At 41.4% G+C, this 13,440-nt stretch overlaps 1 protein-coding gene across 3 annotated transcripts in view; it reads right to left on the bottom strand.

The window, feature by feature from the left end:
• Window positions 1-4,588: 4,588 nt before the first annotated feature.
• PPIL6 (peptidylprolyl isomerase like 6) overlaps window positions 4,589-13,440 on the bottom strand; it is a 30,267-nt gene continuing 21,415 nt past the window's right edge. For all 3 annotated transcript variants that reach the window (XM_058566489.1, XM_058566491.1, XM_058566490.1), the window contains 2 exons: window positions 11,140-11,275; window positions 4,589-6,497 (listed from right to left, as the gene is read on the bottom strand). In XM_058566489.1, coding sequence (XP_058422472.1) covers window positions 6,386-6,497; window positions 11,140-11,275 — 248 coding nt within the window. In that variant the 3' untranslated portion in view covers window positions 4,589-6,385. The remainder of the gene's footprint in view (window positions 6,498-11,139; window positions 11,276-13,440) is intronic.

Genomic DNA, 13,440 nt, shown 5'->3' with positions numbered 1-13,440 from the left:
CAACAAAGAGAAGAATTGTAATAAATAAAGATTAATAGTGAGCTGAACTGTATATTCAGATTCTTACTATTAATATGTGATGAGTATTGATGGTAAAGTACTAGAGATCCTCTCATTAGGAGGCTATCCTCTTTGTAGACATGTCTTTTGATAACTGTTCCAGGGTTTCAGAGGGGAGCATTACACTTTAGAGCAGTTGTTCTCAACCTTGGCTGAACATAGGAACCACCTGGGAAGTTTTGAAATATACTGATGCCTGGGTACTGATTTACTTAGTCTGGAATAAAGCCTGGGCATCAGGATTTTTTTTTTTTTTTGGTGAGGAAGATTGGCCCTAAGCTAACATCTGTTGCCAATCCTCCTCTTTTTTCTTGAGGAAGATTGGCCCTGAGCTAACATCTGTGCCAATCCTCCTCTATTTTGTATGTGGCATGCTGCTGCAGCATGGCTTTAGGAGTGGTGTGTAGGTCCACACCCAGGAACTGGTGAACCCTAGGCTGCCAAAGCAGAGCGCACAAACAACCACTACGCCACCAGTCCAGCCCGACGTCAGGATTTTTAAAGGCTCCCCGGTTGTTTCTAATCTGCAGCTTAGGTTGAAAACCACTGCTTTACTCTTGCTTCTCGAAGTGTGGCTCAGAACCAGTATCATCCATACTACCTAAAAATTTGTTAGAAATGCAAGATCTCAGGCCTCCCTTCAGACCTCCTGAGTCACAATGTGCGTTTTAACGAGATCCATATGTACACATGTACACCTCTGAAAGTTTGGGAAGACTGCTTTACACTATACCTTGTGGAGAACTATTCTACCCTCCTAAATTGCTGTTTTTCTTAATAGTGAACCATCTACAATATTACATCAGGCGAGACATGTTGTAAAGTTTTTGTTTGTTTTGTTTTACAAACGTTATGTAAGGTCAGGGTGCGAACAACACGAAATTCTTGGATGTGCAGGAGTTGTGGAGCCCAGCCTAGATTCTCTCTAGGCTGGCATCTGAGACATTTATTTTTATTCTATTCTGCTTCCAACTCTGGGTCTGCTAGAGCTTTTCCCATTATATCTCTTAGACTTCAGGAAACAGAAGGAAGCCTTTTTCTAACTCATTCCTTAGGAACATCTCCCAAGTTCAAGCTAAACTACCCCCCAGGCAGCTTCCTGATATCCTGCCTTAGCTACTCCTTCCCCCTGTGCCCAGGCACCCATTGGGCTCCTCCCCGTACTGTCTTGGAGAGCTGATTTTCCACCGGAACACACAGAGATGGACATTCTGGTTATTAAAATATTCAAGTGATTCTGTACTGACAGGTAAAGAGCACTGCTTGGAGTAGCCCAAGTGTCCCAGTCCTTCCCCTGAGACCCCAGCTGCCATGCTGCCTCTCCAGCAGGTGGAAGGCTCACCTCCAGCCCAGCCAGGAGCTCCAGGACCCCGCACCAGGCTTCTAGTGGCTGTCTCTTCTGATTGGCCAGTGTTTTCGTACTTCTGGCTGCCTTGATAAAATCAGTTCCTTGTCTCATCATTTTTCCTCGTTCCTTATTTTCTGTTGTCATACTTGAGTGTTTTATATCTTTTTCTTCCACCTACCTGCATGCCACAAGTCTCTCATACACCTGTCTTTAATACATCCCTGTGGCTCTTAATGTGTGGTCTCTAGACCAGCAACATCAGCATCACCCAGAACATGTTAAAAATGCAACTTCCCCAGTCCACTCCAGACCCACCGAATCAGAAACTGGGGTGAGGCCCAGGAATCTGTGTTTTGATAGGCTCAAGCATTTCAGATGCACACTGAAGTAAACAAACCTATGAGGTGTCACATTTTCAAAGCCCCCTATCAAATATCAAACTTTGTAATTTATGTTGTGTAGGTTACTATTGAGTTTTTTAGAAATATTTTGTATGATTTATAAAATTTGAGATCTAGACTGACTAGATCTGCCACTTTAAGTTGTGGTTCCATGTGGGGAAGGGTAGTGGATAGTATAATCAATATAGTAGTCTAATAAAATGAGTTTCCATGAGGGAGAGAGTATCACTAGGTGTGATAGAGATCAATTTGAGGATATACCTTTGAGTTAATTCAGTCAGTTGAAAATTAATATGATGTTAGTGAGAATAGCTAATACTGAGCATAACAGGGACTTGATGTTTCTTGAAATGATGATGATGATACTCTGTCGCTGGCGGCTTGACTGGTTTTTGTGACTTGACATTCCAGAAGGGAAACTAATTTTTTGTTAATATCTGCTATGTGTCAAGCATCATTAGAAGTGTCTTCACATATTATCTCAATTAATCCTCAAACCACTATGAGATAGGTGTACCCCAGTTTACCAATGAAATTAACCCCCAAAAGTAAATAATAGTATTGTTATTGATTTTATAAATTTACTCAGAGAATCACCAAAGTTTTACAGCCAGAAGGGAGCTAACTACTTCTTTACTTCTATCTGTTCTTTTTACAAATAAGGAAGGTGAAAGGTTAAGTGATTTGACTACCACATTGCTACAGAGCTGGGACCAAAACAGTCATGCCAAGTTTAAAATATGTGTAGAATACACAGCTGGTGGGAATGCAAACTGGTGCAGCCTCTATGGAAAACAGTATGGAGATTCCTCAAAGAATTAAAAATAGAGATGCCCTATGACCCAGCCATCCCACTACTGGGAATCTATCCAACGAACCTGAAATCAACAATCCAAAGAGGCTTATGCACCCCTATGTTCATTGCAGCATTATTCACCATAGCCAAGAAGTGGAAGCAACCTAAGTGTCCCTCGACTGATAATTGGATTAAGAATATGTGGTATATATATACAATGGAATACTACTCAGCCATAAAAAAAGACAAAATCATCCCATTTGCAACAACATGGATGGGCCTGGAGGGTATTATGTTAAGTGAAGTAAGCCAGAAAGAGAAAGACAAACACTGTATGATCTCACTCATATGTGGAATATAAACCAACACATGGACAGAGAAAACTGTATTGTGGTTACCAGGGGCACAAGGTGGGCACAAGGGGTGAAGGGAGACATATATATGGTGATGGACAAACAAAAATGTACAACCCAAAATTTCACAATGTTAAAAACTATTAAAACATCAATTAAAAAAAATATGTGTAGACTGTAAAAACTCAGAGAATGGAATCCTGAGGTTGCCAGACCAGTCATTCATTAACAAATAACCAGCACTGTTTGCAGTTGGGGCAAACAAATGCTTTACATAGAGAATTTTAAATGTTTATCTGAAATCACCCAAAATAAGAAAAATGTCCATATGCCACACTCCCCTTATAAACACGGCTTAGTGTAAGATATAGCAATGTACTTGACTTTGCCACAGCAAGTAGGGCAAGGTCACATAACTAATGTTTTGTATAAATCATAATGCTTTACTTTCATATTTGTAGACTTGGAAAAATCTAGAATTCCTTCTGTTTAATCAAGTCAAAGTCTTTCAATTTGGTTAAATGGAAGTCTGTTATTTGGAGTTAACTGGGTTAAGCTTTCAAGTCCTTTGTAACAATCAGTTTCTCCAAACGACATGGTTAAACACACAAATCATTCTAATACAGAAGATGTTCTAATACAGAAGTATCACTGTGTGTCCCTGTAAATGGTGGTGACAGGAACCAGTGCATATACAGATCTGTGGTTAAAGTTTCTATACAGTCCGAAAGTGGAAAGTGAGAGCAAACAAAAGGACCGTGAACTTGCCATCCTTTAGAAGGTTGGCAGAGTTCTACCTTTACATTGCAGGTAAACTGAAAAATAGAGGGAGCTGGAATCAGTTTCTTACACTCATTAAAATATCCCAATTCTTTCACAATATCAGATAAAATGCTTAACGCTCTAATACACAGGTTCATTGCCAGTAAGAATTGCTCTTCTGCTTGTTATTACATGACTAATGCTTGCAATTAGGTTTAACCGGGATCTCTGCAAAGCATCAGTTTCAATCATCACATGCTTCACTAGTTGGTGAGAGTCCCTGTGGCAAGCCCAGCTCCCCTTTGTTGGAGATGTCACCAGTGTGACTAGAGGAACCCATCCACAGGCCCAGAGAGGATCTGGAGGCTTCATACAAACAGCCTGAGCTCCTGGGTTGCCTGAAACTCGTAAGAATAAAGGAAGAGGAGATATTTCCTCTTCAGTGTTTCCCAAATCTGCCTGTCAATCAGAGTCATTAAGGAGCTTTTAAAAAATACAACTTCCTAGGTGACAACCCAAAGGTTATACACTAGTAATTTATTGAGCATACATTTATGAGCACTTATACAGCACGACAGGTCCTGGGTTCTTCATTCCTTTAACCCTCACAACTGCTCTGTGTAGCAGCTACTCCTGTTTTGACTTGAGGAAATAGAGGCACTGTGAAGTTCTTGCCTGAGTTGTGCAGCTAGGGAATGGCAGAGGCAGGATTCAAAGCTAAGCTGTCTGGCTCTAGAACACACATTCTTAACACTGTGCTGCCTCCGGGTCAGTTGAGAATGTGACACAGGCAGTATGCTTTCTCTTCAGCCACGTCAGATCTTAGTATATACCATATGTCATATAGCAATGAAGCTGTTATTTAAAAAAAAAAAAAGTATACACCTGTTTTCAGGAGCTAGGGTTAGTGGAGGGCAGAGGAGTAGGTGTGACCATAAATGGTAGCCTGAAGGAAGTCTCCGTGGCACTAAAGAAGTTCTGTCTCAATTGTGGTGTCAGTCACATGAATCTACACATGATAAAATGACAACACATACACGTTGTACCAATGGCAATGCCTGGTTTCGATATTGTACTATAGTTGTGTAAGTTATGCCTTTTGGGGAAACTGGGTGATCAGTACACAGAACCACTCTGTACTATTTTTGCAACTTCCTGTGAATCTATAAACATTTCAAAAGAAAGAGTAAAAAAAAAAAGCCTATGCTTACCTTTGGGAAGCCCCAAGTCAACTAAAGGCCTGTCTCCTTAAGACTGGCTCAACGAGAGCTCCTTCTTGGTAGACAAACCTTCCACTAAGGGCAAGAAAAACACAGTGGCTCCGGGCAGAGCAGGAGCACAGTGGCTATGGTGGCAGCGGCAGCTGAGCAAAGTCACCACTACCAGAGTCAAGTACTTTGCTGAGTACACAAAGGCGGCTGAAACCAGTCCCTTACATCTTGGAGTGACTCCCAAATGACTAGTGCCCAGCTGGCTAATTACAAGTTACAAGAACCTCTAGGGAGAGAGAGCCAAATAAATGCACAGAATCCTTGTCCCTCATCTAGAGACTCTGAATGGGTCAAAGATGGGGTCCAGCAGTCTGTGTTTTAAAAGTTCCCCAGGTGACATGGGTTTGAGAAGCTCAGATTAAGGAGCAGCTGATAAAAGCTGGATCCCCGTAACACCTCAGGAGTCAGCCACCATGGGGACTGTAACTCAAGCCCTTGGTTTTCATATGGTTGGTATGACTCAGAGACAAGCATTCTATTCATGTTACATAAAAACATCCAAAGTGTACAGTCATGTGCCACATAATGACGCTTCGGTCAACGATGGACTGCATATGTGACGGTGGTCCCATAAGAATAGTACCATATAGCCTAGGTGTGAAGTAGGCTATACCATCCAGGTTTGTGTAAGTCCACTCTATGATGTTCGCACAACGATGGAATCACCTAACAACACAGTTCTCAGAACATATCACAGTCCTTAAGGGACATGTGTCTGTATACCCTTTTCTGAATGCTACATATAAACAATGAAATATTACAATGAGTTATTTTTTTCTGTTGCTTCTCTCCTATTTGGTTATTTACCAACTTTCTCATGGCAGAGATGCAGTTACAAACAGCAACATAATTCTATTACAAATGTTTTAGGATTCAAAGGCCATTAGGTACTGCTGCTAAATTAAGAATCGTTTTGGCTACAAGTAACAAAATACTCAACTAACAGTAACATAAACAACAGGGGTCTATTTGCCTCATACGTAAGAAGTCCAGAGATGGGTGGTTGCTGGTATTGGTTCTGCAGCTCAAGAGTTGGGGCTGCCATCTCTGCAGTTCTCTTGGCCTTTCCTTCAGGGCTCCAGCCTCTCTGCATTCAAGACTGGATGAAGGGGAAGGGGCAGGACCACTGGCATTCTGCTCCTGTCTCATTGGCCAGAATGGTATCCCATGGTCACTCCTGGCTGCAAAAGAGGCTGGGAAACTGAGTATTTCGCTTTCATAGTCTCTATGGCAGAGGCAAGAAAGGAAAATGGGGAGGGATTGGGTGTTGGGTGAGCCAGCCTACAGCATCTGCCAGTTTTCAAACTAAATTTTATCAAGCACTGTTTAATTAAATCTAGAAACAGCTGATCAGATACATAATAATAAATTGTCAGAAAATATTCATATGAAAATCAGCTATAAAGATCTCCGCTGTCAATAATTATACATTGTTGTGTTGGTCTTTCATTCTCTGTTGGAACCAATTCCAGTTGTTGAAGAACTTCTGTTCCTTCAATCAATTGTCTATATAGGAGAAAAAGTGGAAAATTTAGTCAGTCATAAATTTTCAGATCTAGCTTACATTCCTAAATTGAGACTTACCTAGCTTAGCTAAGGCTATTTCTTACAAATTAAATTAACATCAGTCATAAATATCTTAAATATCTAGCTCTGTCCACTTTGCCATGCTTCCCCCACATCTGCTTCCCCCACACATGCTTCCCTTCCAATCTATTCTCCTCCTGCCGGCTGAGAGATCTTTTAAAAACGCAAATCTGATATCATTTCCCTGCTTAAACACTTCAATAATTTCCTATCATCCTTATGAGAAAGATAAAAAATCTCTAATGACCTTCCCCACTCCTCTCCAGGGCTGTCCTGCACCCACGCTCCCCTCGCTCTCTGGGCTCTGGCTGGACTGGCTTTCAGTACCTCAGTGGCCCCACGTGCCCTGCCGGCCACAGCTGTCTCTGTCTCCTTGGCTCTTGCCCCCCACTACCCCTTTGCTTGGGCACCTCCTGGCCTTCCTTCAGATCTTAGCTCAGTCATCACTTCTGCGGGGAAGTTTCCCAGACCCCCATGCTATAACCCTCTCCTTTATAGGAGTGAGGGTTAAACTTGACATATATTTGTATGCTGCTTTGATTAATTTCTGATTCTCCCATGAGGGCAGGGATCATGCTTTTGCTCAGTGCCTAGCACAACGCCTGGCACATAGTAGGCACTTGATCAACATCCATTAAAAACATGAATCTTAATCTGAAACATAACTTGTCCATCCTTAACTCATGATCTCCCCCACATCCTCCTTCTTGTATTCTCTATCTTGGGGAATGGCATCAACCATCCAACCAGTTCCAAAATCTAGGCATTCCTCTAGACCTTCACCGCCCAATGTAGTAGCCACTAACCACATATGGCTATTTAAATTTAATTAAAATTAAATAAAATATAGTTCCTCAGTTGCACTAGCCACATTTCAAGTGCTTAATGGCCACATGTGGCTAGTTGCCATCATACTGGGTAGAACAGATTATAATACATTTTCATCACTGCAGCAAGTTCTATTAGATACCATTGCTTTAGACTCCTCTTGACCTCACTACCAGCATCTAAATAGTCATAAAATACTGTTGAATCTAACTTCCAAACATCTCTTGAATTTGTCCATTTATTCCCCTGCTCATTTGTACTTCCAGTGCCTTATACCAGGACTTCATTTATGGCCTACTATCACCATCGCTTCTTAACGGGCTTTTCCACCGTTGTTTTCATCCTTTGCCAGTTCATTCCTAGCTTCTGCTAAAAAGAGATTTTTTTCAAAGTGAGAACCTGGTCATGTTGCTCCCAATTTAAAATTCTTCCATGGCTTCCCATCCCCTTGGGGTTGGGGGTCCACGGTCAGCAACATGGCACCCACAGCCCTTTGGGACCTGGGACCTGGCCGTCTCATCTTCTCCAGCCTCCACTCTCTCCCTTCTCCCTGGGCACTAAGCTCCAGCCAGATCAAATGACTTGTAGATAAGATGCTCTCCTTATTCCTTTGGGCCTCTCTGCAAAGGCTCTTCACTCCTCCTAAAACTAATTTTACTTATTTTTATTTCCAGCCTTCTCTATCCAGCTAACTTCTGCTTGACTTTCAGTACTCATCTCACCTTCTCAGGAAGGTTTCCATGACCCCTCCCCTCTTTAGGGGTCCCTTATAATGAAATTAATTCCCCCCACCATCCCTAAATATACCCCTTCTACCTATGTATGACTGGAGATATTACAGGCTTATATTCTGATATTCTTTCCCTATGAAACCACTGGGCAAGGCCATCAACAAGACTATGGGCTGATGCAGTCTCCCCTGAAGGGCATTCCCGTGTCATCCATTTGAAGAAGGGACAAATTCACGGACCAGAAACTAGAGCTCGGAAGGAGGGTTTGTCTCAGAGAGGAGAGGAAATTTCTGTATCTCTCTCGACCTTGCTAACCATGTCTGGGCTTCCACAAGCTCAGATAAACCTGGAGATGCTCTGAGATGATAGGGCAGAGAAAGCATCTACCACTAGAGGCAGCCCTACAGCTGGGAAGGAAGGTATCCGGGGAGGAGTGAGTTATATTCTGTCAGGTTATCTAGTTGCCTATTATGGTGTTACCTTTCTGCTTCTCCCCTAGTGTTCTGTAAGGTCTTGTTTAAATATTTCAGCCCAGACTCAGCTATGATTTGGAGATTTAAGAGAGAAATTGAGATCATAACTTGGGCTACAACAATAAGAGGTGCAGCGCCTCCCTAAGGCCAGTGTGGTGGTGACAACAGAAATCACTGGGAGATTTCCCTGGAGGAAGGTGAGTCACATGGAGAACAGCAGTCCTCAAAAGGAGACCCAGCTCTCCTCCCTACACTGCCATCGTGTAAGGATCTGTGTTCACTTTCAGTGAAGGAGTTGGAGGGTGTTGCCTTACCCTCTCTCTTCTATTCCCAGTGCACTCTTCACAGAACTTGCACAGCCCATGTCTCACTGTCTTACAGTTGGTGGTTTTCCAATCACTATATGCTTTCTAAAGAGCAGGAATTGTGCCTCATCACTCTTTCCCAGGACCGAGCACCATGACTGGCATATAGTAGGTGCCTGATAAAATGTTGGTTGAATGAATGAGTTAGGATGAAAAAAGATGGGCCAGATAATGAAGGACCTGGAATGCCACTCTGGACTTCAGGCTCTATGCATCTGGGTGGAGGTGGTGAAGGAGGCATTAAGTGTTTTAAAGTCATCATGTCTGTATTTGCAAAAGGGACCTTTTGGAAAGATAGAAAGGATCAACTAAGCATGTGGTTGAGGGTAGAGATACTATCAGCAAGATGACAGGAAGATATTGAAATGACCCAAGAAATTGTGAGGGTTATTTGGATTTAAAAATAATTAAAGAGGGGGCCAGCCCCATGGCTTAGCGGTTAAGTGCGCGTGCTCTGCTACTGTTGGCCCGGGTTCGGATTCTGAGTGCGCGCTGACGCACTGCTTGTCCGGCCATGCTGAGGCGGCGTCCCACAAACAGCAACTAGAAGGATGTGCAACTACGACATACAACTATCTACTGGGGCTTTAGGGAGAAAAAGGGGGGGAAAAAAAAAGGAGGAGGATTGTCAACAGATGTTAGCTCAGGGCGGGTCTTCCTCAGGAAAAAGAGGAGTATTGGCATGGATGTTAGCTCAGGGCTGATCTTCCTCACAAAAAAATAAAAAAATAAATTGAAGAATGCATTTTCAAAATCAGAATACACTTTATTAGGACCAGGAAAAATGGAAGATAACACATTATTTTAGGTTATGCATCTATTAATACAAAATTATCTCTTTAAAGAAATCTCTTTTGGATGAAAATATACTTTCTGCTTTTTCAACCTGGAAATATCACCTGCATTACACTGAAGGAATAACTGTGGTTAAAAGTAACACTGGCATGAAATTTCTTCAAGGGGTGAAGAGTCAATAATTATCCCTAGGGAGCAGCTGGAATATTATAATATTTATGCAGAAAAATTGCAACACTTTACATCATTTCAGGGAAGACAAAATAAGCTTCAACTTATATTCACGTCAGTAATTAAGTAGAGATATGAAACACTGGAGTGGTGAAAAGCATAGTCATCATCCACTTTAGGTCCACATGCCTATAAGCATCTTGCTAATAATATTCTAATAATAATTATTACCTGAGATATTTGAATATTTTAAATTGTTCAGTAAAAAAAAAAAAGTTACTTGGGGGGCCGGTCCAGTGGTGTAGCAGTTCAGTTCAGACACTCCACTTCGGTGGCCCGGGGTTTGCAGGTTCGGATCCCGGACACACACCAATGCACTGCTTGTCAAGCCAAGCTGTGGTGGCGTCCCAAATAAAGTAGAGGAAGATGGACATGGATGTTAGCCCAGGGCCAATCTTCCTCAGCAAAAGAGGAGGATGGGCAACAGATGTTAGCTCAGGGCTAATCTTCCTCACCAAAAAAAAAAAAAAAAAAGTTACTTGGGGCCAGCCTGGTGGCGTAGTGGTTAAGTTCGTGCACTCCCCTTTGGCAGCCCAGGGTTTACAGATTCAGATCCAGGGCGCGGACCTACGCACCGCTTATCAAGCCATGCTGTGGCAGGCATCCCACATATAAAATAGAGGAAGATGGGCATAGATGTTAGTTAGCTCAGGGCCAATCTTCCTCAGGAAAAAGAGGAGGATTGGCAACAGAGGTTAGCTGAAGGGTAATCTTCCTCACTAACAAAAAAAAAAAGGTTACTTGTAACTTGGATAGTTTTCATCTGTCTCTTCACAATGTTTGCAGACAATTACTTAAATGGCTTCACCTCACTTCTGCATCTAAATAGATATACATTATTAAGCACTATGGTATTATTTGTAATTAAGAATTGATAATATCCTTGACGCTGAAGATAGATAGAAGGATGGATGGCTAGACAGAACATTATAATGGCCTAAACAGTTTCTGTGTTTTTTATAGATAGTAAGCTTCTTACAAAATATTTATTTCTAAGTATGTTTGCCTATTGTATTACTTTTGCTTTTGAATTCTATCTTGAATTACCCATACACTAGATACAATATTTACCCCAATCTTCTTGAACCATATTTTTACACATATGAATATTATATAGACAAACTTACAATGCACGTACCCAAAAGCCACATATTTTCTATCTAGATAGGGAGTTGGCTGTAGTGTGATGTAGAATTGTGACCCATTGCTGTGACGGCCTTTGTTGACCATTCCAAGAATGCCCCTTTTATTATGAGGAACTGTAAAGTTTTCATCTAGAAAAGACAATAAACAGTAGGACATTAAAAGATTTCTATCATCTCCATTTATTGTAATACATAAAGCACAACAGAACTCTTGGAGACAAGGGCTCTCATCCATATTTATCAATACGTTCCAAATTGTAAATATTCTATTTGTTTCATATTACTTTCACTCAACTGGCCTGTTAAAAAAGATAATCAGTAAAGTCTTATTAGAACTATTTGAGCATTTACCTTTAGTTTATTATTACCATAGCTAAAAACAAGTGTGCTAAGAAAATTAATGATGTAAAAGGAAGTACTTTAAATTAATAACATAAAAGGAAGCACATACTTTGCTTAGGAATAAGGGTCAGCAAACTTTCTTGTGCTGTTTTGGCAGTAGGATTTCATTCAGACTACCAATGTGATCATTAGAAATGCCTTCTTTGAGAAGGCTCTCATGGACATGACCCTCCCCCTCACAGCATCTTATACAGAGCCCTACTGTAGTCTTCATAACACTCTGCGTAATTGTTTCCTGTCTAGCAGGTGAAAGCAGGGACCCTGTCTCGTTCTAGCTTTACCCCAGGGCCTCTGAGCACATTACCTGGCATATGTGTGGCCTTAAATGTTGATCATAAAAGGAAATTAATTTATGCTTATTTTTTAGTAGTCTTTAAATAAATTTTAATCTCAAACCTTATATGGATTGACCAAGATTTTGTGGAAAGTGAAATTTTTTTTTAGTGTAAGGTTAACAAGTGCAAAGAATTGTAGGGTGGTTATCAGGCTACTATTTTTAGGAAATACCATTTCCAGCATGGAATCAGATTTGCCTCCAAACTCAAAAACACGGAGAGAAGTGGTGGAAGAGAAATTCAGTAAAAGTTTCATTCAATAACTTTATAAAATTCTGGGAATAATTGAGAGATATGAATATTAACTGTCAATAAGATTTTCTTAAACTGCAATTGCTGACTATTCTTAAGTTTCAAAGCTAAGCCAATTAAGCAATTAAGCCATATCTGTGGTGGTTACTTTTTGCTTGTTAAACTGCAAACTGAATAAAGACCTCTGAAATCTTATGACATGCAAATAAAGCATTTTTGTACAAATAAGTCCATATAATTACATTGATGCTCCGTATTCATTTCAGTAGAATAGAAAAATAACCCATTAATTTCACAGAAAATCACATGGAATAGAAATCTGCCCAAAGCAAAGATTCAGAGTTTTAACAAAATGGTATCCCTCATTGCTCTTAGATATTATGATTAATTTTTCTTAAATTCTCTAAGTAATAGGAAAGAAAATTTATAGAGTTGTAACTTTTTGTTGGCACACACACACAACTTTGTGTGTGTGTGTGTGAGATCAGCCCTGTGCTAACATCTGCCAATCCTCCTATTTTTTTTGCTGAGGAAGACCGGCCCTGGGCTAACATCCGTGCCCATCTTCCTCCACTATATATGGGACGCCGCCACAGCATGGCCTGCCAAGCGGTGCATCTGCGCGCGCCTGGGATCCGAACCGGCGAACCCAGGTCACCGCAGCAGAGCGCGCGCACTTAACTGCTTGCACCACAGGGCTGGCCCCTAGAGTTGTAACGTTTTTACTAAAAATTCTATGATTATGGGAGAACTTTTAAAGCAGTTATTCATAATACCTATTTTTAAAATGCTACCTATGTGAAAGCCCCCGTATAAAGCAGATAAAATGGCCTAGAGTACTCTTCTCCTGAGGATACCTCTTCAGCACCCCGTGGAACTCCTTAGAGGACAATTTGAAAACCACTGCTATAAAGGGACAGAAAAAGAGAAGGTTTTTAAAAGGTATAGGTAGTCCCTGACAAATTTAAAATGCGCTGACCTAAAAAAATGTGTGTGAAAAATAAATGACTACATTATCGATTCTCTAAGTACAGAATGTTGATGCAGCACTTAAGGACCTGAGGCCATGCTGCTTCAGACTGGCAGTGATGGCAGGACAGGGGCAGACTGCTCAGTGACTGTGCCACAACCAGGCAAAACCCTCGGGGGGAATTCCACCTGCTCCTGGCAACATCCCATTGGGCCAAGGGGTGGGGGTTAGCCATTCCTCCCCTTCCTGTTCTTTCCACAGTTACTGGTGGGGCCTTTGCCCAGAATAACAAGCTGTGGTGACCCTTCCCATGTCAACCTGACAGGAGCTGTAGC

This window comes from Diceros bicornis, chromosome 23 (assembly GCF_020826845.1).
Source record: "Diceros bicornis minor isolate mBicDic1 chromosome 23, mDicBic1.mat.cur, whole genome shotgun sequence".
Lineage (NCBI taxonomy): Eukaryota > Metazoa > Chordata > Mammalia > Perissodactyla > Rhinocerotidae > Diceros > Diceros bicornis.
Note: the sequence above shows the minus strand (reverse complement) of the source record. Positions and strands in the feature narration are given on the sequence as shown.